Consider the following 25,825-nt stretch of genomic DNA (forward strand, 5'->3'; position numbering starts at 1 on the left):
TCTTACATTAAAGAACTAAAAACATACCACAAACAATATGAAGATCACATGGTTCAGCATCACCCAGCAGGAAAGGTATGAGGGGTTCAGAGGATGAGTTGAGCATGCAGTGCTTTATACAGAACAGTGTTCAATAACATGTGTGGATGGATGGTTTAGAAAGCAGAATTCTAAAACATTCTCGGCAGAGTTCTGAGTCTGTGGCCACTAATGTAACCTTCTAAAATAACATGCTTTTGGCCCTGGCCAGTTTGGCTCAGGGGTTAGAGTGTCGGCCTGCGGTCCAGCGAGGCGGGGTTCAGTTCCCGCTAAGGGCACGTACTTTGGTTGCAGTTTGTCCCCGGCCCTGGTTGGTCGTGCGGGTGGCAGCCACTCGATGTGTCCCTTCACGTCGATGTTTCTCTCTCTCTCTCTCTTCCTCTCTCTCCCTCCCACTCTATCTGTACAAAAAATGGAAAAATATCCTCGGGTGAGGATTAAAAAAATAAATAAATAAATAAAATAAAATAACATGCTTTTGTCTTCTCTTTTCTTTTTCAGGAACTTCTCCACTTTATTCATTCCTCTTAATTCTTGTCTAGCTCTAGGTTGTCAACTCCTCTCCTCTCTATAAATAAGTCTCTAAAGCCAAATGTCAAGAGAGTAACTTACTCCTCAGCAAGCAGTGATCTAGTGTGCCTCATTTCTTTAACAATGCTAGTTCTCAGAGAAAAAAGTCTTAAATTGTAAAAATACAGACAGCTTCAATTCCCATTTTGCCAATACCCTGAATGCAGATTACTATAAAAAATACCGTAGTGATTAATCCTGCATGATTGATGGATATTTGTCTTTTATAAGAAAAACAGGCCTGACCTGCAGTGGACTTGAAAGGACCTCCTGGGAGAGGTGTGACGCCTTCATCCCTAGAAGTCACAAAAATAGTTTAAATAGTACCCTATTCTAAGAAGGATGCTTGAAACAGATACTTGCCAGGCTCTTCCAATTCTAGAAAGATGCATACAATTTTAAGGAAAATTATCTTTCTTTTTCTTTTTTACTTTTGTCAAAATTCACACTGAATCAGGTTCCACAGAGATATGAAAGCTTAACCATCTATCCCAGATAGTGATAGTGTGTTCCCACCAGATGCCCTCTTATTCTTCCCAGCCATGACTAGTTACATAACATATGAGGCCCAGTGCAAAATGAAAATGTGGACCCGCGTGTTCAAAAATTAAGCATTTCAAGATGACAAGACAGAACACTGAGCCAAGCTTGGGGTCCTTGTAAGTGCAGAGCCCCAAGCAATCACACAGGCTGCAAGCCCACAAAACCAGCCTTCCTTCCAGCTCTATGACTCTGCACTGTGCTGGTGAAGAGAGAATCCAAAATCTCCAAACCTTCTACCATCACCAACCATTTCATATATAAAGGTCTGCCATACTAGCCCAATAATAACAACAAAGGACCCCTATTAATGACATTGTTCAATCCAGTCTTTACCCCCATAATGAAAGAAACAAAAATACAGGCAAGAGCAGCTGTTTCATGAGGAAAGTGTTCAGTACAACTGTTAGGCATCTGTTCAGCCTGTTTCCTAAAACTAGGACACATGTTGCTTTGGATGGTGGGCTTTAAATGGGAAGGAACAGATGCTGTCAACTCAGGTATGTTAGTAATGTTATCTCAAAATACAATAAAGATGGACAAGCTTCTGAAATAGAAGTTCACTTGAAATTACCAACATATGCATGAAAACAAAGAGACAATGATTCTTGGAGTTCTGTCCATTGTGCAAGGGCACCCATCGTCTAAGGAGACAACAACAAAAAAGCAATGTTAGATGAAATGGGGGGTTGGTGAGCAACACAAGCATGGCCAACAACAGGTTTAAATATCTTTGGTATAAGTACATCTTTCAATTTAGTTCAATTCTTTGTGAAGGACCTGGGAGAAAGTAATTGGACACAAATAGAACAAAAATCAGGAGGGGCAGTAGCTGAAGAGAAGAAATAAACTGCAGCCTGGAAAGCTGCTCACTTTGTTCTGATTAGAAAAAATAGAAAATAAAATGAAAAGAGCCCTGACCGGTTGTTCAGTGGTTAGAGACTCCGCCCGCAGGCCAGAGTCAAGGGTTGATTCCGGTCAAGGGCAAGTGCCTGGGTCGCAGGTTTCCCGGCCCCACAGCGACAAGCGGAAGGCATGAGGGAGGCAACCAATCGACGTGCAGGATTCTTTGTCTTCCTTGCAAAGGTATAGGAGTTAAGTGAGGGCGTCAGTGGCCATGGAGAGGGGCATAACTGCGTGTCCTCTAAGGTCGGCTGAGGGATGTAGGCTGGGGTTCTGAATGAAAATCTTTGGAGTAGGAGAAAAGACAACACCTCAGAGAAGTTGGAAGAGGGATGCTCGACAGTGAAGCCCTGACAGGTTCTTCATCCTCCTTTACTCTGGCATGTTGTCAAATGGGTCCCCAGTAGCCGGCTTTCTATTTCTAAATTTGTGTGAGCAGTTCATTTTGTATATATTGAGCTTGGTGGTGTCCCACGTGTAAGCTGCGACATTTAATCAATAGTGAAAATAACCCCTACAATCAGTATTCAGAAATTACCTTGCTATCATCAGCAAGGAAATGACGCAACCGGGAAATCCCGAGCCTCAAACTTCTGCAAAGTATGTTCGAATCCCGCCGGCACAGTTGTTCCCCGCCCGGCCAGCCACGCCCTCCAGCCCCGCCCAGCCTTTTGCTTCCGGATAGGTTCCGCGGGGCGGGGCGGGAAGCGGAGTTGGCCCGGCCCCGCCCATGGTGCGCGTCCCCACACCGCTGCGCGCAACCTCGGCAGAATCGCTTTACGGCCGGAGAAGAGGGTGGGTCCTAGACTTGAGGTAGGAGGCCGAGCTGAGGGGCGGGGAAAAAAGGCTTTTTGCGGCAGGTCGTAAGTGACGGCGCAGGTGGCGCGACAGCACCTGGAGGGCGGAGGAGGCGGGTTCGTGTTTCCCGGTCCGAACCGGGCTGCGGGGGGCTCGGGGCCTGAGCTGGGGCTGTAGCTTAAGGCCTGGAGTGACAGCATGGGTGAAGGGGAGTGGGGCGGGGCGGGGCCTTGGGCTGCTTTGGGCAGTGGGTGGGGCTGAGGGGCTGACGGGCTGGAATCGGGTCCAGGCCGGGGATCTGACCCGTGGTTGATGTCCCCCGAACCCGCAGCGCGGCCCGTCTTGTCCTCGCCATGAGGCCGCAGCAGGCGCCGGTGTTCGGAAAGGTATTCATTCAGCGAGACTACAGCAGTGGCACACGCTGCCAGTTCCAGACCAAGTTTCCCGCGGAGCTGGAGAACCGGGTACGCAGCCTGGCCCCTCGCATCTGCTCTGGGGCTAGGGAGGGAGACTCTTCAGGGAAGGGACGGGGTATGGGCTCAAACCCGGGTCGCGGAGCGTCTCGTGGCTCTCGGCAGGGGCAAAGAAGGGGCGTTGGCCACAGGTGTACGAAGAGGGCCCTTAAGCAAGACCTGGTGTTTGGAGGAGGAAAAAGGCCAAGCCCCCAAGTGTTATGCCTAGTGCCGAGAATCAGTACCTAGCCGTCTTCTTCGCCCGCTGTCAACACCCCCCACCCCCGGTTATTGACAACAGTGATGAGGAACTAATTCTTGAGGCTCCAGGCCACCTAGCTCAACATGTGTGAGCTGTGTATTCCTACCTCGCCACGCAAGAGGAATCATCATCATTCTCGTGACTGGGATTTGTCGCCACTGTGCTGGCTCCACTGTTTTTATTAGGTGCTGTGCCAGGCAGTGCAGACAGGCCTTCTTGAAAGCTGAAAAACGTAGAGCATCAGATGGGCCTGGACAGGGTAATATTAAGAACAAGGCCTTAAACTTGTCACTTCCCATTATGAATACTGGGAGCCACCTGTGTTGTGTTGGCTTGCATATCAAAATTGTCATCAGGACATCAGCCCTTTGGGCAACCCAGCATACAGAATTGCAAGAATGGGATGTTTCCCCTTTCTTCAGCCTTAGAAGAAGAAAAAATCATTTTATCTTTTTTTAAAGATACAGTGAAGTAAGCCATCTGAATGTGTGCGTTTTCTTGTGCCCACATCTGTTCACCCATCCAAAGAGAAACTCTTTTGGTCTTGAGCCATGTTACCTTACATCTGTTTACTGTTTTAGAAGTCAATTTCCGGTTAGATGGGAGCAAGTTTTTTGCTTTCCTCTTCCACAAGAAGGGTGAGGAAATGAGAAGTGATTAGACATGCTGTGGGTGTGGGGCTAAGAAATGCTGGTCTTGGAATAAGTGGGTGTGTAGATGAGTCTGTACTAGAGAAATGTGTAGCAGTCATTTAAAAACAGCTTGTAGCAAGATAGGTGGTTCTACCTGATTGCCAAGGTTGGAAAATCAACAGTGATCAAGTATAGTGTCCTTCCCTTGATTTATCACCTTGGGCAGGTTGGTGGCCCAAGTATGTTTCTTTAAATGCAAATTAAAGATCAAACATGTCTCATAAAGATGTTTTGTAGATTGGCTTGTTTGTGAAATGCCATATGAATGCTGCAGTTTGTTGCTATGATTTATGAATTAGCCTGATACTAGGTGGACATTTCCACAGTGGTTTGAAAAGGTAGAAATGGAGCCAGTTGCCTACTGGCTAAAGCTACTGAATGTTGTTTTTAATATAATTTGACATTATAGTTAGCATGTTTTACATGTTAGGACTTAGTGAAATGGATCAAATGTTTTATTTTTAAGCCTGTTTTGGAAACTCTGACTTGTACTATTTATGTACTTTCAAATCAGAATGTAAACTTTTTTTTTTAACCACATTGATTTGGATGTTAACAAGATTCCTTTGTTAAACTTTGAACTCAAAGTTGAGCTCAATATATTTTTGCATAATCAGACATTAGTCTTCCACTGTATGTGATAGAGCCTTTATTTTATAGTTGGAATACAGAATCTCAGTTTAGTCACAGCAATCCACTGTTCTTACAGGAAATTGATGTTTCTAAATTCTGGAGTCCACTTACTTCTTTGACTGCATACCGCCCAGAACTGCTTGTGATTCTGAGTACTATATGGAATGTTAAATGGTGCTGTTCAGTTGTGCCTTTGATTTTTTTCTTTTTAAATGTTTGGGTTAGAACACTAGCTTATTACATTTTAAACTGCTTGGGAAAGCTTTGATTTTTCTTTTTCTGTGTTGAAATTAAATTTAAATTACAGGTTTAAATTTTCCTTGCTTGTTTGATGGAAAATTGAAAGGTTTCGCTCTTTGTTTCTCAACCAACCCTAGAAATTGTACTGATTGCTCTGCCACTGAGGCTGATTTTCCTTTTTTGAGAACATCACACTTGGCAGACTCATTGAGGAAGAAGCTAATGCACAAGTGTTTTGTATTACTTTAAAACATTAAAACACACACATTTGTGCCCTTTAATTTGGGAGTGAGGACAAGTTCTGTCTGTTAACAAATTTACTTTCTCCATTGCCTACTCAAATGTAGTACTTTGATGCCTAAGTGCTTTGTTGCCAGGACAGTTCTTTAAAGGAAGCTTTATTCTCACTTTACCCAAAATACAGACATCTTAGGCACTCTTCATCCGGGTAGAAGAGAAATGAGTGAACTATAATTGAGGCATTTGTTCCCCTATATGCCTTTAAAAATATGTCTCATCCTGGCCAGTGTGCTCAGTGGTTAGAGTGTCAGCCCTCGGACCAAAGAGTTGAGAGTTTGATTCCCAGTCTAGGGCACGTACCTAAGTTTCAGTCTCAATCTCCAGCCCTAGTCGGGGTGATTCGGGAAGCAACCAATCCATGTGTCTTTCTCACATCTTTCTCTCTCACATGTGTGTGTGTGTCTCTCTCCCTCCCCTCCCTCTCTCCCTCCCCTCCCTCTCTCCCTCCCCTCCCCTCCCTCTCCCTCTCTCCCTCCCCTCCCCTCCCTCTCCCTCTCTCCCTCCCTCCCCCTCTCTCCCCCTCTCTCTCCCTCTTTCCCCAACCCCTTCCTTCCACTCTTTCTAAAGAAATCAATGGAAAAAATATCCCCGGGTAAGGATTTAAAATAATAAAAATATGTCTCTACATCTGATCAGTAGAAATTACCTTTAACTTGTGATTGCTTTAAGCTTCAATCCCATGCTTTCTACCACATCGTTCAAGAAACAAAAATTCTGGGGAAACAAGCCTGCTTCCTGTTTCCATTGTGACTTTCGATGTTTATTGATCCAAATTTGTATTCAGTTTCAACTTGACATATCTCCAGATTTGATATAGCTTCTATATCAATGTCCAAGTAACTAGGGGAGAACACTCACAGCTGTTCGTAGTACCTACAAGAGGTGAAAATGCCCACATTTGTTCTGTTCAGCCTTTGCATGTTTAGTATGTCCTTTGCCTTTACTGCTGCTTACCATGGTTTTTATCCCCCCCCCCCTTTTTTTAAATAACCTTCCAAAGAAATTCTTAACTGGTTTTTACCTTTATTTCTTTTTTCTTAACCATTTTTTTAATCCTTCACTTGTTGTTTTTTTAATGATCTGTGATTTGCCTCCATCTTGCAAATGCATTGTAATCTTGGAATAACTTTTAAGAGTCAGTGTTGCTAGTATGATCAGTAATTCTGATCCGAAAAAAATGTTTCTGGTTTGTATCCCATGGTTTTGAATCATATGTCTAAAGAAATGTAAATAATTCAAAGAACTTTATTTTTTTGTTAATCCTCACCCAAGAATATTTTCCCGTTGATTTTTAAATAGAGTGGAAGGGGAGGATGGTGGTGGGGGAGATAAACATAAACATCGATGTGAAAGAGACGCATTGATCAGTGGCCTCCCACACGACCCTCCGGCACAACTGGGACCAGGGCCGGATCGAACCTCCAGCCCAGGGACATGCCCTTGACCAGGAGTCAAACCCATTACCCTTCAGTCCTCAGGTTGATGCTCTAATCACTGAACAACTGGCCAGGCTCAAAGAACTATTTTTTATGAGATCATAACATTTTAGGTAAATCAAAAGTGAGTGTTGGAAATTAGACTTTTGTGGATTTACTGATGGACAAACTGAAGGCATTAACTTGGGCATAAGTAGGTGAAGATCACACTTTACCTTTTATATTTGTTCACTGAGCTGTTTTCCTAAGTCTGTTTTCAGAGAAATGAGAACTCTGACATAAGTTCCACACATGACCATTCTTGACAAACCACATCTTCAAGTGGTGGCTCAGTGAAGGAACGCAGCCCTGGTCTCAATACCATCTCCAGCCACCCAACCCTTATCAGAAATTCTAATATTCTAGGACATTTAAGGTAGCTCCATTTGCAAACAGGTAGAGCCACCACCACTTCAAAGTTTACATTAAATTTTTTCATGCTATTGGCTCATTGTATCCCCACAGTTTTTCACACAAAGGACAAAACAATGGTTACAACTGCCACTTACCTAAACAATTTTAATAGCTAAAGGGTGATGATCCTAAATTATTTTATACGTTAAAGAATTATGTTCTTGGCCTTGGCGGTTTGGCTCAGCGGTTAGAGCGTTGGCCTGCAGGCCAGAGAGGTCCGGGTTCAGTTTCCACTAACGGCTGTACCTAGGTTGCAGTTTGTCTCCAGCCCCGGTTGGGGTCGTGTGGGTGTCAACCAGTTGATGTGTCTCTCTCATATCGATGTTTCTCTCTCTGTCTTACTCTCTTTCTTTCTTCTTCTGCTCTATCTGAAAATAAATGCAAATGTGTCCTCGGGTGAGGATTAAAAAAAAATTACAGTCGGCCCTTGTTTATCACAGTTAATCAGTTCCAGACTCTACCGCGATAAATGAATTTCTGCGAAGTAGGATTCTTTATTTATATACAGTCGTCCCTCACCACTTCGCACTTCGACTTTCGTGGCTTCACTTGATCGTGGTTTTTTCAAATACCATGGTTCTTGGGAATATTTTGTCTCAAACTGTATATTGAGGTTCTTTGATTTTTTTCTGAGTCTATTTCTATGTAAACTTCATATAAGAGAATTCATATGTGAGTAGTTATTAGTTTTAGGAATAAGGGAGGTAGAGAAGGCCGTAAGTAAGGACAGATTAATTGTGCTTTGTTACCAAGAATCATAGTATCAGATGAAATACTGTACTAATGGGCCTTGAAAGCCCTAGGGTAAAATATTGAGTTAAAATCTACAAAGTAGTATTAGAAGAAAATAAAGTGATATTGGAAGAAGAAAGTAAAAGCATATGATTAGAGTGAAAAATGAATGGCAATAGTATTGGTGTAAATGTAAGATGATGGTTTCACTAAATAGAAAGAGGTAATAGGAGTGACGTGTGAGGAGTTGTGCAATAGTTTGAAATTTTGCATTGTTCATAGCTTTTAGTACCAAATAGTTACTTTAAAATTGATGAGATTTTGCGTAAACAGGAAACAACTTGTATCTTTTGATCCTTCTATTTAACATGTCCTTATTTCCTTTTTCTGTCTAGTAAATGCTGTGTTTAAGTACTTGATTTAACATTACCTGCTCTTTCCAGATCAAGGGAAGGTCTCCGCTACCATACTTTATTTTGTATTTATTTTTTAAATTATATCTTTATTGTTGAATGTATTACAGATGTTCCTTATTTTTCTCTCATTAACCCCCTTCTCCCCACTCCCGCTCCCCTCCTGCCTTTTCCCACACTGTTGTATGTGTCCTTTGGTTAGGCATATATGCATATAAATTCTTTGGTTTATTTCTTCCCACCTCTAACCCCCCTTCCCTTTGAGGTTTGTCAGTCTAGCAACAAATTTGTACTTCTAAATCCCTTCACCTTTTTCACCTATTCCCCCATACCTCCTCCCATCTGGCAACCAACAAAATGTTCTCTATATCTATGAGAATGTTTTTGTTCTGCTTGTTCATTTCATTTGTGGATTCAGTTGTTCATAGCTATGTATTCATGGCCATTTTGTTCATACTTTTTATTTTTTTCTTCAAGAAGACCCTTCATTCTTTCATATAATAATGGTTTGGTGGTGATGAACTCCTTTAGCTTTTACTTATCTGGGAAAGTCTTTATATGGCCATTGATTCGAAATGACAGCTTTGCAGAATAGAGTAATCTTGGTTGTAGGTTCTTGCTTTTCATCACTCTGAATATTTCTTGCCACTCTCTTCTGGCCTGCAAAGTTTCTTTTGAGAAATCAGCTGACAGCCTTATGGGAACTCCCTTGTAGGTAACTAACTGGTTTTCTCTTGCTGCTTTTAAGATTCTCTCTTTGTCTTGAACCTTTTGCATTTTGATGATGATGTGTCTTGGTGTGGGCCTCTTGGGGTTCATCTTGTTTGGGACTCTCTGTGCTTCCTGGACGTGTATGTCTGTTTCTTTCACCAAGTTAGGGAAGTTTTCTGCCATTATTGTTTCAGATATGTTTTTGATTTCTTGTTCTCTCTCTTCTCCTTCTGGCACTCCCAAGATGTGAATGTTGGCACACTTGAAGTTGTCCCAGAGGCTCCTTACACTCTCCTCATTTTTTTGGATTCTTTTTTCTTTTTGCTGTTCTGATTGGGTGTTTTTTGCTTCCTTATATTCCAAATCGATGGTTTGCTTCTTGGCATTACCTACTCTACTATTGAATCTGTGTAAATATTCTTTATTTCAGTTAGTGCCACCTTCATTTCTATCTGTGCATCCTTCATTTGTGACTGGTTCTTTTTTATGCTCTTGAGGCCCTCACTAAGTTCACTGAGGTTCTCATTAAGTTCATTGATCATCCTTCTAAGCAGAATTTTGAACTCAGCATCTGTTAGGTTGCTTATCTCAATTTTGCTTAGTTCTTTTCTTGGGGTTTTGTTCTGTTTTTTCATTTGGGACCTGTTTCTTTGTCTCCTCATTTTGGCTACCTCCCTGGGTTTGTTTCTGTGTATTACTTAACAAGAGGTATAGGGTTATCTGACACCAGATGCTACTTGTTTGAAAGAATTTAGGAAAACCTGAAGCAGGATCCAAGACAGGCCAATCCTATGGTTAAACAACTGGCAACAGCTTGGGTGGGCCTGAAAGTTGGGTGGGGCGGGGCGGGGCCTCAGGGAGTCACCAGGGCGGGGCTACCAGTGTGAGCCAGGTTGCTGGAGTCCCAGATATGGCTTCAGTCTGCCGCCCCAGGGAAGGGCTCACCAAAGGAACAAAGGCCCCTGACAGCAAGTCTGTCCCTGAGAAAGCCCCCCTGTCCAGCCTTCGCTCCAATGTCAAACAGCTCAGTTCTTCCCTGTATGTCTCTGGCACCCCTTGAGCTGCCTCTCCTCCAAGCTTAGAGGGAGAGAGTCCAATAAGTCCGTGCGCGGGCCCTTTAAGGAGCTGCCTGGGGCTCCAGCCGCCTCAGCCTCCGTGAGCCTCAGTTCCCACTGGTTTTTCCAGCCAGAAGTTATGGGGACTTCTCTTCCTGGCACTGGAACCCTGAGCGGGGCACCTGGTGTGGGACGGGGACCCCTTAGTCCTCAGGAAGGACCTTCCCAGCTGAGGTGTCCTTCTGATTTTTATCCTCCACACGTGGTTGTAGGACCAGCCTGCCTGCCTCCGCCCCTCCTACCAGTCTTCGAGTGGCTGCTTCTTTAATTCCGTAGTTGTAGGACTTCCATTCAGCTTGATGTCAGGCGGGTTTGAATGATGATTGTTCTATAGTTTAGTTGTAATTTTGATGTGGTTGTGGGAGGATTATTCCGCCATCTTGACCAGAAGTCCTCCACCATACTTTATATATGCCTCTGTCACAGCTCTGTCAATGTATTGCATTTTTAACTTTACTTATTTGTTCTACTCATGTGACTGTAAAGTCCTCGAAGACTGAGACTGTCTTATTCATCTCTCTCTAAGGCCTGTCATAATATGTAATGGTAGTGCTCAGTAAATGTGAATATAAATGAATTCAAAGATCGAAGAATTATATAATTTAATTTCCTTGAAATTTAGTATAGAGAATAAAAAAAAAAACCACAATATTGAGACTTGAAGATATCCAGTGTTCATAATAGGGGTAAAATTAAACAAACACTAAGCAGTGTCAGTAACTTAGGTCCAAATTTAATTGCCTAAAAATTGTTTGCTAATTATTAGATAAGAATGTTAACAAAACAGCAAAATAAAGTAGTGACAGCAAGCATAAGTGAGTAGCTAATCTTTTTTTTCCAAAACTTATTTTTAAATTCTTTTCTGTACAGATTGATAGGCAACAGTTTGAAGAAACAGTTCGAACTCTAAATAACCTTTATGCAGAAGCAGAGAAGCTTGGGGGTCAGTCATATCTTGAAGGCTGTTTGGCTTGTTTAACAGCGTACACCATCTTCTTATGCATGGAAACTCATTATGAGAAGGTAAGGCTACCTTTATTTCCCCAAATTTCTTTCTTAAGTTCTATCCTCCCACCTGAGTTCTTATCTTCTCTTTCAACTGCCTGTTAGACCCAGAGTTGCTGGCTTCTTAGCTTAGAAGACCAAAAGTCAAACCTCTCTCCTCCCTGTTTTGTTTAATAGTGCCCTGTCTTTTTTAGTACCCTCATTAGATGAGGGGATGAAGAAGAGAAAAATTTATCAGTTGTCGGAAACTGAAATATCTTCTATTTTCCTATTTGTTAACTTTTTATGATTTCCCCTAAGACTGTCCTAATTTATGCCCTATTATTACCTCTTTCCTAGACTGTAGACATAGTCTCCTGATGAATCTCGTTTCTTCCATTCTTTTACCTTTCCAGCCTGTCCACTGCTGTTTTCGTAAAGACACAGTCTTATTAACCCTACTACTCCTGCTAAGTCAGAGACCTTTCCTGGCTTTCCATTTATTGCCACCGAGTCAAGGTCAAGCCCCTTCTCAAGCTAACCTCTAGCTTACATTTTCAAGTCACTCTCCCACCCTGTCCTCACTTTATCTTTTAGCCAAATTCGATTACTCACTGGTCACCAAACATACCCTCTAAGGTTTTCCTTCACCTAGAGTGCCACTCTCCCATGTTCAAATCTCATTCCCTTACGTCACTTTCACCTAACTTTTTCTTACTCTTCTAATCATAGTCTTTCTCTCCTTGGTATCCCCACAACATTTTTTTTTTTAATATTCTTTTTTTTTTTTTTATCCTCATTCGAGGACATTTTTCCATTTTTTGTACAGACAGAGTGGGAGGGAGAGAGAGGAAGAGAGAGAGAGGGAAACATCGATGTGAAAGGGACACATCGAGTGGCTGCCACCCGCACGACCAACCAGGGCCAGGGACAAACTGCAACAGAGGTACATGCCCTTAGCGGGAACCGAACCCGGGTCTCTCCAGACCGCAGGCGGACGCTCTAACCGCTGAGCCAAACCGGCCAGGGCATTTTTTTAATATTCTTTTATTGATTTTAGGGAGAGAGGAAGGGAGAGGGCGGGAGAGAGAAAGAGAGAGATTGAGATCGACACTGATGTGAGAAACATTGGTTGGTTGCGTCCTGCATGCACGCATCCCACCAGGGATCAAACCCACAACCTGGGCATGTGCCCTGACCTGGAATTGAACCAGCGACCCTTCATTTCACAGGATGATGCTCAGCCAAATGAGCCACACCAACCAGGGCTCCCTACAACATTTCATTTGTATCTGTTTTCTAGCACTTATCACTCTACATTTGGAATATAGAAGTTTATATTCTTTTTTCTTAAGTTTTTTCTATTGATTTTTAGAGAGAGAGAAATTGATGTGAGAGAGAAACATCAGTCAGCTGCCTCCTGCATGCTGCCCACCAGGGATAAAGCCCACAACCCAGGCATGTGCCCTGCCCAGGAGTTGAACTGGCGGCCTTTCAGTGCACAGCACAGGATGATGCCCAACCAACTGATCTACAACGACCAGGGCAGAAGTTTACATTCTTATTTGCCCATCAAGTATGTATTTTTCTTGAGGTCAAGGAGAGTGCCTTAACCATTTTATATTCCTCTTCATGCCTCACACTATGCCTTGGGTATATTAGGCGCTCACAGAATGTGTGTTAAATGTATTTAGGTTACTCACAGTAAGCCCTTAATGTATCGTTAAATTCAGATATCTATGTTATACTCCACCTATAGGAATGTCCCTGTGATTGTCTTGTACTCCACACAGCAGAGAGCAGATACAATTGCAGCTAAATATTTTGAGCTAGTGTTACAAACAGGGTTTATTTAAATAATAAATGAGTAGTTTATGTCCTTTGCATATCATACAGAGAAGCAGCTAACTTTCATTCCTGTTTAACATTCAAAATCAGAAGTTATAAAGGATCAGTGTCAGCTTTCAGTCTGTTTTGTCATAGCTTCTCTTTAATAATATGTTTGCTGAGTGAAGGGGAAGGGATTTGTTCATTTGATAAATATTTATTGAAAGCTTACCATGTGCTAACCAGTAGGCAAGGGATATAACTGAATAGGGCAAATATGGTTGCTGACCTTGTGGAGTTTATAATTAAGTGGTAACAACTAATACTAAGGAAATAAAACCAACTAAATTACAAATTGTGATAAGTGCCTTTAAGAAAACAAACTCTCCTGTGATAGGAGATAACAGGAGAGACCTAATTTAGATCGTGTGGTCAGAAAGGCCTCAGAAGAGGTGACATTTAAACTGCTACATGAAGGATGAAAAGCCTGGAGCCATTTAGGCAGAGAGATCAGTACTTTGTACAAAGATCCAGAGAGCTTCCTGAGTCCGGAACTGACAGAAGGTCGGTGTTGAAGTAAAGGAGTGGGGGCAGAATAGCTTGAGATGAATTTGGAGAGTTAAGGAGGAGCTGTATCATGCAGGAGTGTGTAGTCCATGGAGAGTAGTTTAGGTTTTATTTTCAGTGCAGGGGGAAGCTACCCAAAGGTTTTAAGCTGGAGAGGGATATGATCAGGTTTTCATTGTAAAGAAATCTTCCTGCTCTGTGAAAAAAAGTTATAAAAGTAGGAAAACCAGTCAGGAGGCTCTGTAGAACTCTAGAGATGATGATAGCTTGGACAAGGAATGGCATTAGTTATGGAAGGGGGTGAACAAATTCAAGGGATACATTGGTGATAGAACCAAGACTTGATGAAGAGCTGAATGTAGAAGGGGAGGGTAAGGCTGAATTCATATGGATAAAAACTTGGTCATTCAGGATGATCATTTAAAGTGTGGAATAGTGCCAATGTAAGTTAGAAATACATCCTCCATATAATTTTATTCAGGCTTAGTGGAGTATTAGATGCTTGAGTTGCCATTTCACTATAGCTTTTAATTTTGTTAATAAGATTTTAATTAACTTATTTATCCATATGCATTTGCTGGAATAGATATAGGTAGCTCCTTCAGATGTCAGTTATAAAAAGAAATTGGTAATTGGGTGACATCCAAGTCATTTATGAATTATGGGATCGACGAGAGATTACTCTTGCCCTGGCCTGTGTGGCTCAGTTAGTTGAGTATCATCCTGGATACCGAAAGGTTGCCAGTTTGATTCCCAGTCAGGTCACATGCCCAGGTTGTGGGTTTGTTCCGGTCTGGGTAACTGATCAATATTTCTCTCTCCCACCCCTTTTCCTTTCTCTCTTTCTAACATCAATAAAAATATTTTTTTTTTAAAAAAGAGAGATTACTCTCTAAGTCAGAGTGCTTTCAACTGTAAAATGAGTTTTAGAACTGATTGCCTCACATATGATAGATGCTTAGAAAGTGTTTTAAGATAAATTTTAAAATTAAGTTAGTATATCTCTACGTTTTAATCAGTAATTTGTGAAGTCACATACAATTTTTAATTTCAAGTACAAGTAATCTTTTCCAGCAGCTGCTAGTTTATTTAGCTATGAAAACATTTAGCAGCTCTTAATTAAAATTATTTTGATAATTAATCTTGGAAGGTAGTTCTCAGTATCAGAAATACAGTGAAAATTGATTGATCCCCAATATATGTTTTATTGGATTCATAGGCAATTTATAAGGTACTACTTTATAAGTCTAATCAAGGTCTATTTGTAAAGCAAGTAAAGACCAAATAAAATTAGTCAAGAAACCAAAATTTTAAGGCATGGCCACATTTTTTAAATAGGTGATTTTAGCCCTGGCCTGTGTGGCTCGGTTGGAGCATTGTCCTGTGCACCAGAAGGTTGTGGGTTTGATTCCCAGTCAATGCGCAGCAGATTTGATCCCCAGTCAGGGCTCCTACAGGAGGCAGCCATCCATGTTCCTCTCTCACATCGATGTTTCTCTTTCTCTCTCCCCACTCCCCCTCTCCCCCGCTTCCCCTGTCCCCCGTCCTCTTTCCCCCTCTCCTCTTCCTCTCTAAAATCAGTCAATCAATAAATAGGTGATTTATTTTGTAAACTAGATATGAATAACTAAATTATGGAAAGTGAATAGCTAGAATGGTCATAATTAAGATATAATGTACCGCCCAGCCAGTGTGGCTCGGTGGTTGAGTGTCCACCCATGCACCAGGAGGTCGCCAGTTCGACTCCTGGTTGGGGCACATGCCCAGGTTGTAGGCCCAATCCCCAGTGGGGGACATGCAGGAGGCGGCCAATCAATGTTCTCTCTCATCTATGTTTCTATCTTTCCCTCTCTAAAATCAATAAAGGGGGAAAAAAAGATATAATGTATTTATACTTTTAAACTTTTTATGTGTATTTGTATTTTTGATAAAATAATAAAAGTATAAGAACAACTACCGCCCTGGCCAGTGTGGCTCAGCGGTTAGAGCGTCGGCCTGCGGTCCGGAGAGACCCAGTTCGGTTCCCGCTAAGGGCACGTACTTCGGTTGCAGTTTGTCCCCGGCCCTGGTTGGTCGTGCGGGTGGCAGCCACTCGATGTGTCCCTTCACGTCGATGTTTCTCACTCTCCCTTCCTCTCTCTCCCTCCCACTCTATCTGTACAAAAAATGGAAAAATATCCTCGGGTGAGGATAAAAAAAAAAAAAAAAAAAGAACAACTACCCTCTCCTTCATTAGTCCCTTTGGAATTTTTGTGCTATTTTTTACTTTATGAAAGGAAAGAATTAAGTCATTTAGTCTTTATTGTTTTAAATACTAAAATTTCTAATCTATAAACAGTAAGCCTAGTGCTTACACTTTGTCATGTGGGTTAAATTTTTTGAAATTATAAATAGGCCTTTTAAAACTCACTAGAACAATCATGCATTTTTTTCCTGTAATGTGCTTTTTATTGATTTAAAATGAAAATAAAGACTTTAGTGTTATTTCTCTTTTGTTGCTGCCCTTTATAATTGGGGAACAAACGGGATTGTAGAGATTCCCTCAGTAGCTGCTTGCCTTGTTCATCCACTATAAAAGATCCCTTCTGCCTATGTGCTGTAATCTGTAAAAGGAAAACAGTTAGAAGGAACTTAGATATTTTCTGAAAATAGCTATGATCTTGGTGTCTCACTTAGCCTCACTGAGGATATTTTTTCTTAGGGGTTTAGGAAGCTTTCTCCAGTTTAATTTTCTCAACAAGGATAATAGTCTTTCCTTAGGTTTGATTGTGTTTAGCCTTGTAAATATTATACAAATTGGGGTTTTTTGAGGGTTTGAAGATTACAGGCATAAATATGAGTAAACTATATACATAAGGTTTCTTGGGGGTGAGAATGATGCTTTGTCCTGTCTGGGATGAGTTTACCCATATTAATGCTTTCCTCCTATGGCTAGAGAGACTTAAGAATTTAAAAGCATCTTGTTTAGGATAGTGCTCCCTTCACCAAAATAGTATACGAGGATTTGGAGCATATACAAAAAAAAAAAAAAAAAAAAAGACCATTTTCTTTCTAAAGTGATACCCAAGTGCACATGAATGTTATTAAAGTTTAGATAAAAACCTGCACAACAAAGTTGTGCTTGAATCAAGGAAAGGAATGCTGTTTCTTTGCTGGTAACCTGTACCCAGCGAGAGGGAGGAAAGCTGTTCTGAAGGAGTCCTTTCTTTGAAACCAGCCATGCAAGCATTTCTCTTAGTGTCCTCTCAGTATTAATGGACCTCTGAGAGGGGAGACTGACTCTCCAATTTCCAATTTTGGCAGGTGAGCTGAGAGGGAAATTGGAGAGAAGATTGAGAGTTCTGAGTTGGATACTTTTAGGGGCTACTTCCTTCTATTCATTGTTTTAGTGTGATTGACAAATTCTGATAGAGAGATAGTGCCTAAGACATTTTTTTTTTCCTTTTGTCTATAAAGACCAAGCACTGCTCAAATTCTTTGAGAGTTGAAAATAGGAGAATGATGTATGTATTACTTTAGGTAATTAGGTGGGGAAAAAAAATCTTTTTTTTTAGAAATAGTATTTCTTAATTTATTTCACAAGGTTACTCTTTTAGTACCATCATGCTCTTTTTAAAAAAGCATAAAACATTAAATTGTATTATTTCCAAAGCTGTAATCTGAATAAACTATTTAAATTATTTTCCTGCAATAAGAAAATTTGTTATACAATAGAGTTTTAAATTCTAAGTCAGTTTATACTAAATCACCTAAATTGTGGCATTCTGATTATTTATTTGGCCTGGTACAGACCCTGCTCTTAAATCATTTCTTAATTTCCAACTTTATTTTCATACAGTTCTTTTTCCCCTTATGTTGTGATCATATTTATCTGTGACTTTATAATATGCTGATAGTGTGAATTTAAGAAAATATATTGTAATTAAAGAACTGGATCAAAGCCTCTTTGAACATGAGAGCCAGAAAAGGGTCCTGATGGCTTTGAATCTGAAATAAAACATGTAACTCTTTGATTTTGTATATAGCTATAAAGATTTATTTTCTTCTAGCTTATCTGTCTCAGAATTGCCCTTATTAAAGCTGGAGATTTGGCAATTTCCAGAAGTTCTTTTGTATCCTATCTGGTTTTTGTCTACATTTGCTTTGACTTTTACAACCTTAATACTAAACTTATAAATTGAGGTTCCCGTCTAGGACACAGGAGCAACTACAGAGTAGCATTACATGCAGTCATGGAAATGATATAAGACACTTGTAGTCATCAGAAACTCCACGGCAGCCAACGCCCACGTGCTTTACAAAGGAAGTAAAATGTTCAGTTTTTAACTGGGCTACCTTTTGTTATAGTCCAACTTTCTATCATTACTTAAAATTGATGAAAATGTACAAAGAAGAAGCAGTTCTTAAGTGTTAAAGGGGAAAGCCAAGAAGTACCCTTGATATTAGGAGATGTCACATTAACCACACTTTATGAGTAGGGAAAGAGAAAAGCATAACTAACTGTTGTGTGTATAATCATCTATTTCTCTACATCCAGGATTGAGGTGACTAGGAGGTAAGAAGCAGGGAGATTGGGTCTCGTGCTTCTGTATGCATTTCTACTTACACTGCATTGAAGATATTTGTGACTTGAAGAGTCCATCATGCTGTGCTATATATATGTTGTTTGCAACTGGTGTGAGCCAAATGTGAATATCCATGACTTGCTTTGAAAACTAATTCCACTGCCTGAAGATTTTGCGATCCAGCTGATACTTAAAGGGAAATCTGATGAAATTTGTAAAAAGCTTTGGTATTTCTTTCTGTCAGGTTCTGAGGAAAGTCTCCAAATACATTCAAGAGCAGAATGAGAAGATATATGCTCCCCAAGGCCTCCTCCTGACAGATCCCATTGAGAGAGGACTTCGAGTTGTATCTTTTTAGTCCAGATCATAAGATCTAAATATCTATTAAAAGAAAATGTCAGTGGTACTATTTGGCATTGGCTAAAATGAATTTAACTCCTTTTTATTTGCCCTAGGAATTGTCTTTGTGAATTGTACCTACTATAAGCCTTCTATCTCCAGCATTTTTTCTTCAAGTATGTCTCTCTTTCCTTTGCATTGTGCAGGTCTCTGGATTGTTTAGTATTCTGGTTACTGTCTTTCTTGGTGGTTCTGAGGGCATCTTGTAGTAATAATGGGGGTGGTATGAGTAATGCATCTCAGCTGCAGAAACTCTGAACCTAAAGCTCCTTTGAAATGCATAAACTCATAATGTGTGGTGAGACTTGTCATCCAAATGAATTGCAGTTCCATGGGTTCATCTGACTAGTTGAAATCAGTTGCAGCTGCCAGATGTATAATTTCATTACCTTTGACATACTGTGCATATTTTTAGAGGCAGTAAGCTTTGAAAATCACTAAGTGAATTTGGTAAATAAAATTGCAAAAAACTAATATAGCTTGATAACTGGAGTGATGGATAAAATAAATTTTTTAAAAACCTAGGTCAGATAATCTCAGGCCTTCCTGCTGATAATAATTTCAGCAGTTTTATTGTACTCTACATCAATAATTCTTAAACTTTTAGAGGTCATGAACCCCTTCCCAAGAAAAAGTTTGCATGTAATTTCAGGGTATTTTGAACCCCTGAATTTATTACCTCCATGTAGTCTCAGTTAAAAACCCTCTAGTTCTATAATAAAGCATTCTTTTTCAGATTTTTTTTCCTCAATAAATAATCAATGCTTGGGAAGGAACTACTTAGGGAGTACTATACAATTGTATACAAATGTATATAATTACATTTCTTAAATTTTTCAGTAAGGTGGAGAAAGCATCATATTTAAGTAGGAGAAATTTTTCATAATTTAAAAATAAGCAAAGCAAATTGAAGAAAAGTCTCTGCAGACCATGCATATCATCTTGCCATAGTCCCCTTTTATATGTTATATTCCGTAGTGGGTTTTCTTAACAGCCATGCTGTTTAGATTGAAATTACCATTTATGAAGACAGAGGGATGAGCAGCGGAAGATAAACCATAGAATTAAAGGTAAATATGAAATTATATGATTTATACGTGGTTATTGTACTTTTGTAGGATGGATGAATTCTCTTCCTTGCATGGTAAATTCTTACATAGTGGCATGTTTTCTGTATTGGCTTGATAGTTTAAGATGTCTATTTTTTTTGTAATCCTCACCCAAGGATATTTTTCAGTGGTTTTTTTTTTTTGTTTGTTTGTTTTTTTATTGATTTTTATAGAGAGAGGGAGAGAGAGATAGAAATATTAATGAGAGAGAACATCAACTACCCACCTCACTGGGACATCAGTGAGAGAGAACATCAACTGGCCGCCTCCTGCATGCCCCCCACTGGTGATTTGGTCCACAACCTGGGCATATCCCCTGACCAGGAATTGAACCGGCGACCTTTTAATGCATGGGTCGATGCTCAACCACTGAGCCACACTGGCTGGGCCTGAGGATATTTTTTCATTTTTATTTTTTCAGGCAGAGTGAGAGGGGGAGAGAGAGAAACATTGATGTGAGAGAGAGACATCAATTGGTTGCCTCCCACACAACCCCAACCAGGTCTGGGGACCGAACCTACGACTCTCTGGTCCGCGGGCCAATGCTCTAACCACTGAGAAAACCAGCCAGGGCTAAGATGTCTGTTTAACCCAAGTTCTGTTTTGCCATACAGAATTTAATTCTGATTGTTTACCTCCAGTATTGTTTTCAGACTGTTTTTTGTTGTTGTTGATTTGGTGGAGGGGGGACCTTGTTTTATTTTAATATTTCAAACTATTCTAGGCATTTAAGTAGTTAGGTTTTACTTATAAGAATCAGTTCAGAGATTTACCTGCCTGAATGACAGATGGCTTTAAAAGCCAAGGAAGCATTTCCGGGTGGGATGGGGAAGAGTATGAGTATTTCATAGCCCCATAAAAGAAACCTTACCTCTAATGGGTAGAAAAAAAAAAAAAATATATATATATATATATATTTTTTTTTTTTCTTCCTTTAATCCTTACTCAAGGGTATTTTTGTATTTATCTTCAGACAGAGTGGGAGGAAGGGGGAGAGAGAGAAACATCCATGTGAGAGAGACACATCAATTGGTTGCTTCCCACACAACCCTGACCAGAGCCAGAGCTGGGGACTGAACCGCAACCAAGGTACATGCCTTTAACCGCAATCGAACCTGCGACTCATTGGTTCGTGGCCCAATGCTCTCACCACTGAGCAAAACCGGCCAGGGCTAGAACCATAAATTTAATTATTTTATTTAGAATGTTTATGTTGTTATATATCCATAAAATGACCTTGAGTAAGTAAGAAACAAATTAGATAATACTAATAGAAATCTATAGGCAATGTCGTATAGAAGCCATAATACATTAGTCTTCTAAGAGACAGAAAATTATACTACACTGTTTGTGCCAATTTCAGTCATTTACTCTTTCACAGATAGTGTTCTGCTTCTGTGTTACCAAATTAACTTTGTTTACAAGTATCTATCACTAATTAACAGGCAGCACAGAGATAGAATCTATCAAAGCAAATGTGTTCCTTCCCAGGACAATAATAATAGCTACCATTTTGAGGGTGCCTCCTATGTGCCAGATATTAAACAAATGGTACTTCTAATTTTCACAAGAATTCTGACAAGTATTTCCCCATTATACAGATATACAAACCAAGGTACAAATAGATTAAATGATGTTCTCAAAGTCATACTAATTAAAATAAAAAGAAAAATAACAAAGCCACACGGATTGGCCATAAACCTGTTTTGTTACATCATACTTCCCATAAGTACTTGCGGCAGCAAGAATATGGAAAAAGGAAAGAGTTGATCAGATTATTCTAAGTATTTTTCCCCTTCTTTTCTATTCCAGTACTTTTTAAAAATGCATTTTGTCTGCTCCTGTACCATTTATTGAATCCTATTGACCAGATAACATTCCAAAGCTGTCTTCTTTTAGCACTAGTGAATGTGTCACCTGAATTCTTTAAAGTCTAAGACCTAAATGATGTTATCATCTGCCATATCTTTTATTTCTTTAAAAAGGCTTTGTTTTGAAGCACTTAGTGTTATTTGTCCATACACTTTCTCATGACCAGTTTCCAAACAGATACTTCTCAAATGAACAGTCAGGAACCTTATGTGTGGTTTTTGTTACGTGCCATAGGAGTAAGTTTGTTTTTATCAATTGCAGCTGCATTGACTTGGCACAACCCATTTGTCATGACTCATTTTGCAGCTATTATTGCTAAATATAATGTTTTTCTGAAGTGGTGTGGGGTTTTGAGCAATTACACACCAGAGACTAATCTATCAATATTCAAACAACTGTAAAATTTTGCAATGGGAAAGATTTACATTAGGAACTTCTGGATAGTTTCATGAATGCAAATATTTTTGTTCGGCACAATTTAGTTTTTAGAGCTATGTGTTCCTCAGGCCCAAGATCCAGTGTGGGCTGAAGCTTTGGAGGAGGGGAGAAAACTATAAGAATAATTAATTCTACCATTTTTCTTAAGTCTACAAGGTATCTGTAGGTTGAAATATTATATGGGAATTAAATTACTGATTTAACAAAAAGTACAAAAATCATGGAGAGATGGCCGTTATTTAAGAGAGATCTTTAAATAAAAATATTTTGCTCTTTTTAAGTTGAATTTTTCAAAATCTTTATTATTAAATATACTAATAGTGTTTTCTCTCTTTGGATTAAGATTGTCTTTATTTTTTAAAATGGAAGGAATCATTCTATCACAATGAATTCATGATAATAAAAATAGCTAACATTTGTTGGCACTTATTATGTGCCTGCACTATTGTAAGTGCTTAATTTTAATCATCACAACAACCCTACGAGGTAGATACTGTTATCCCAATTTTTCAGATGAGGAAACTCAGGCACGGAGAACTTAAATTAGTTGTCCAAGGTTAAAAGCTAGTAGGTAGCAGTCGAGGCAGCCTGGCCCAAGATTTCCCACTTAACCCTGTGCTATACTACCTCTGGTGAGGTGACTGGTCAAAGGTCAAAATATACGGGGCTTGGATTCCTGGACTATTGACCTGTGTACTCGCTTAGGCATGTGTAGTACAGATTCAAGTGTTAGATAACCCACAAATTTGGCACTCATATCAGTTGGTGTAAGAGAACTGTTTTTTGGAGGTTTTTAGCATGCTTTTCTAAAACCTTTACTTTTTCCCTCTGATTGTAGATCCCAGCTCCAGCTGGGACCCTCATCTCTCCACTGGCCGATCGCAGAGCGCCCCCTACCTCCTCTCCAGAGCGTCATTCCTTTGTATCTGCTGCCAGAGCCACGGTGCCGTTTACTCCAAGGACTAACTTTCTAAAATTCCACACCTGGAGTGACCCTAATCGCTCAGCATCCACTTTGTGTCTCCAAATTGTGTAGGACTGTGTGTAATCTTTTCATTAGTTCCAGAGAAAACACAATGAAGCATTTCATTTTTTTATTCAAAGCCATTAATGAAATACGCAGTTGGTCAGCCCAACACTAAGTTTGTTTTATCTGCCAACAATACCAGTTCCTTAGATGAGCTTCCCAGATGGCTATAGATGTCAAAGTCATATCTTAGCCAGAGTTCAGTCTTATTCCCCCAAATGAATAAAATGCTCTTCTTCAGGATTTTAGTATAGGGTAGGTTGTGTCTGTGGCGTTGCTAATGCATCGCCCAGATTTCAAAGAACTGTCAGTTTCCCATGACTCAGATCTTAAAAGTTTCTCAAACTGAAGTTCACTGGAAAAATGTTATTTGTCTTATTATAGCAATTATTTCTGATAAAGCAGTATTTAATACAATTTCCAGTATTTTTCTTTGGAGAATTTTATTGTCAGTGCATTACCTTGAATGTTGGAAAGATGTGGTATGTATTGCCTGTTCCTTACATAAGTAAGCACAATACAGTGGATGCTAAACCATCAAACACATAAATGCCCCTGCTGTGTCCCTGAAAGTGTAATGAGCAAGTTTAATAAATATTTTAATTATAGTTTTGTTATAAATATAACTTATGAGAAAAAATTTGATAGGAATAATACTGTATATTGCTAATTTTTATCCCTACTGGCAAACCTTATGACTTATAGACTTTCCTCATATACAGTATTCATTGCACAGAAATCTTATGATGGGTTCAAGTACAGTAAATTAAGTGATTTCCAACTAAAACTCAACTCTGAGTCAATATTTCTGGTTCTTTTGGCTGTATGTTTTTAGTATCGGGCTTCTTATGCCTTTCATTCATCTTTGAGATTTGAGAGCACCATATTTGGGATAGAGTTAAATATATTAGGAGAGAATGAAACAGTAACAAGTTTTACTTTCAGAGATATTGTAGGTGCTAATACTGGATTTACCCTTTCAGATTTAATTTCTTTTATGGATCTGTTAGTTACTCAATAAATCCCATAGGTCTGTGTAATATTTTAATTGTATAAAACACCTTTGTTACTTTTTAGGCTCTAATAATGTGTTTGTCTGCCTTTTAAACCCGTTGCAATAACTTTGCTGAAATATTAACACATTAGTAAAACTTTTCTTAAACAAATTGTTTCTGTGTTGTGTGATTTGGTAACATGATGAATGATGTGGCATCAAATTGGGCAGATGGACAAGACTCATACTAGAATCACTGGTACAGTGTAGCTTTGCATTTTTAAGAAGACATCTTAAAATTTATATAGTTTGTCACACTTTTCATTGTTTGGCATGTTTGATCTCATAAGAGCAGATATGTTAGCAAAAGAGATAAAAAAACAACAAATAGTCCCTAATAGTCAAAAGTGCATTCAACTAGAAAATAAGAGATTGGAATGTTTCATTAGGAAAAAAAGTATCAGTTATTGTTACTTTCTTGGATAATTTGACCACTTCTTTTAAAACAATTTGATTTTTTTAGAGAAATTGAAACATTGATTGCCTGCCTCCCACATGTTCCCCACCAGGGACTGAGCCCTTAACCCAACCTGGGCATGTGCCCTGATTAGGAATCAAACCAGGACCTTTCAGTCCATGGGATGATGTTCAGTCTGCTGAGCCACACCAGCTGGGCTGATCACTTCCTTTTTTCAAAAATGAAGTGCATTTATAGAGATTAACAGTTTATGAAATATACTATAATCCAACTTTTTCCTTGTAAGATTTTCAGTTTCTCTTTTAGTACTCAATAAATGAATAGTAAATAATACTCATATGTAGCCAGTAGTAAAAAAAAAAAAAAAAGTTCATTAGACCCAAATTAAGTTCCTTCCATATTCCACTTGGCCCTGGCTCCTAGTGTAAGCTAAAGTCACAGTTTCTCAAGTGTAATATGCTTTGTTTCTTGTTTTATTTGTTTTTATTTCATATAAAGAAGGTCAGAGTATTAGTGCTATATTTGATTTACATGTTTATCTCCCCTTCCCCTTGCCATGTTTCCCTCCTTCCCCATCCCAACAATGGAAGTTGTAAATTCCATAAGAGCGAAGATTGTTTCTGTGTATCCATGCATCCACCCCTAACTCCAAACATTATCATACACAGTGCTACATACATGCAGTACTCCCATATTTGTAAAGTGAATAGATGGGTGAGACATAAGTTGACAGGTCAGTAACAGTTACTTTATTACATCTTGATTAGCAAGGTGTTTGGCTTGATAATAGTGACTTGTATAGTCCCCTTTTGAAATCTTGTTCCAAGACTGGAAAGAGATGATAATCTGTGGCTCAAACTCCACTGGAATGGATTTTTGCCTAGAGATAACTACTCTTGAGGATTCAAATGACCTTTCTTCTCTAGATGAGAAATTCCCAAGGAAAGGAAAAGAGGTAAATAACGAATAAGCCTCCTACTCATGCTTTGTCTTTGTATTATTCTGTGTTATCATTCATTGATATTACCAATGTGTGATGTTAAATCTAGCTATGATTAAAGCTAGGAAACATTTTAAAGTATATTTCTCCTTAATTCTTTTAATCTTCAGATAAAAGTTCACATTTAGGAAATTTTACTTTTCAAAGTTCTCTAGGACCTAATAAAGTGTGAATGATACTTTATATTCATTTAAGCCCTTATTCTAGATTTCTCTATGTACAAATTTACAAGCAACTGAAAAATGTGCTTGTCACTCATTTAGCAGCTAAAGTGAA

At 39.5% G+C, this 25,825-nt stretch overlaps 1 protein-coding gene across 5 annotated transcripts; it reads left to right on the forward strand.

The window, feature by feature from the left end:
* Nucleotides 1–2,824: 2,824 nt before the first annotated feature.
* On the forward strand, nt 2,825–24,243 carry GOLGA7 (golgin A7). 5 transcript variants are annotated; one of them, XM_036250185.1, is made up of 6 exons: nt 2,825–2,865; nt 3,182–3,314; nt 11,160–11,312; nt 18,477–18,578; nt 19,639–19,701; nt 22,889–24,243. In XM_036250185.1, exons 2-5 carry the CDS (start codon nt 3,204–3,206, stop codon nt 19,684–19,686), a joined length of 414 nt encoding a protein of 137 aa, XP_036106078.1. In that variant the 5' UTR covers nt 2,825–2,865; nt 3,182–3,203; the 3' UTR covers nt 19,687–19,701; nt 22,889–24,243. The 5 variants fall into 5 exon arrangements, with proteins under 5 accessions (XP_036106078.1, XP_036106076.1, XP_036106079.1 ...); XM_036250183.1 differs by lacking the exon at nt 2,825–2,865 and adding an exon at nt 2,913–2,966; XM_036250186.1 differs by lacking the exon at nt 2,825–2,865 and adding an exon at nt 2,938–3,052 and having other exon boundaries at nt 19,634–19,701.
* Nucleotides 24,244–25,825: the final 1,582 nt, after the last annotated feature.

This window comes from Molossus molossus, unplaced genomic scaffold (genome assembly GCF_014108415.1).
Source record: "Molossus molossus isolate mMolMol1 unplaced genomic scaffold, mMolMol1.p scaffold_m16_p_9, whole genome shotgun sequence".
NCBI lineage: Eukaryota > Metazoa > Chordata > Mammalia > Chiroptera > Molossidae > Molossus > Molossus molossus.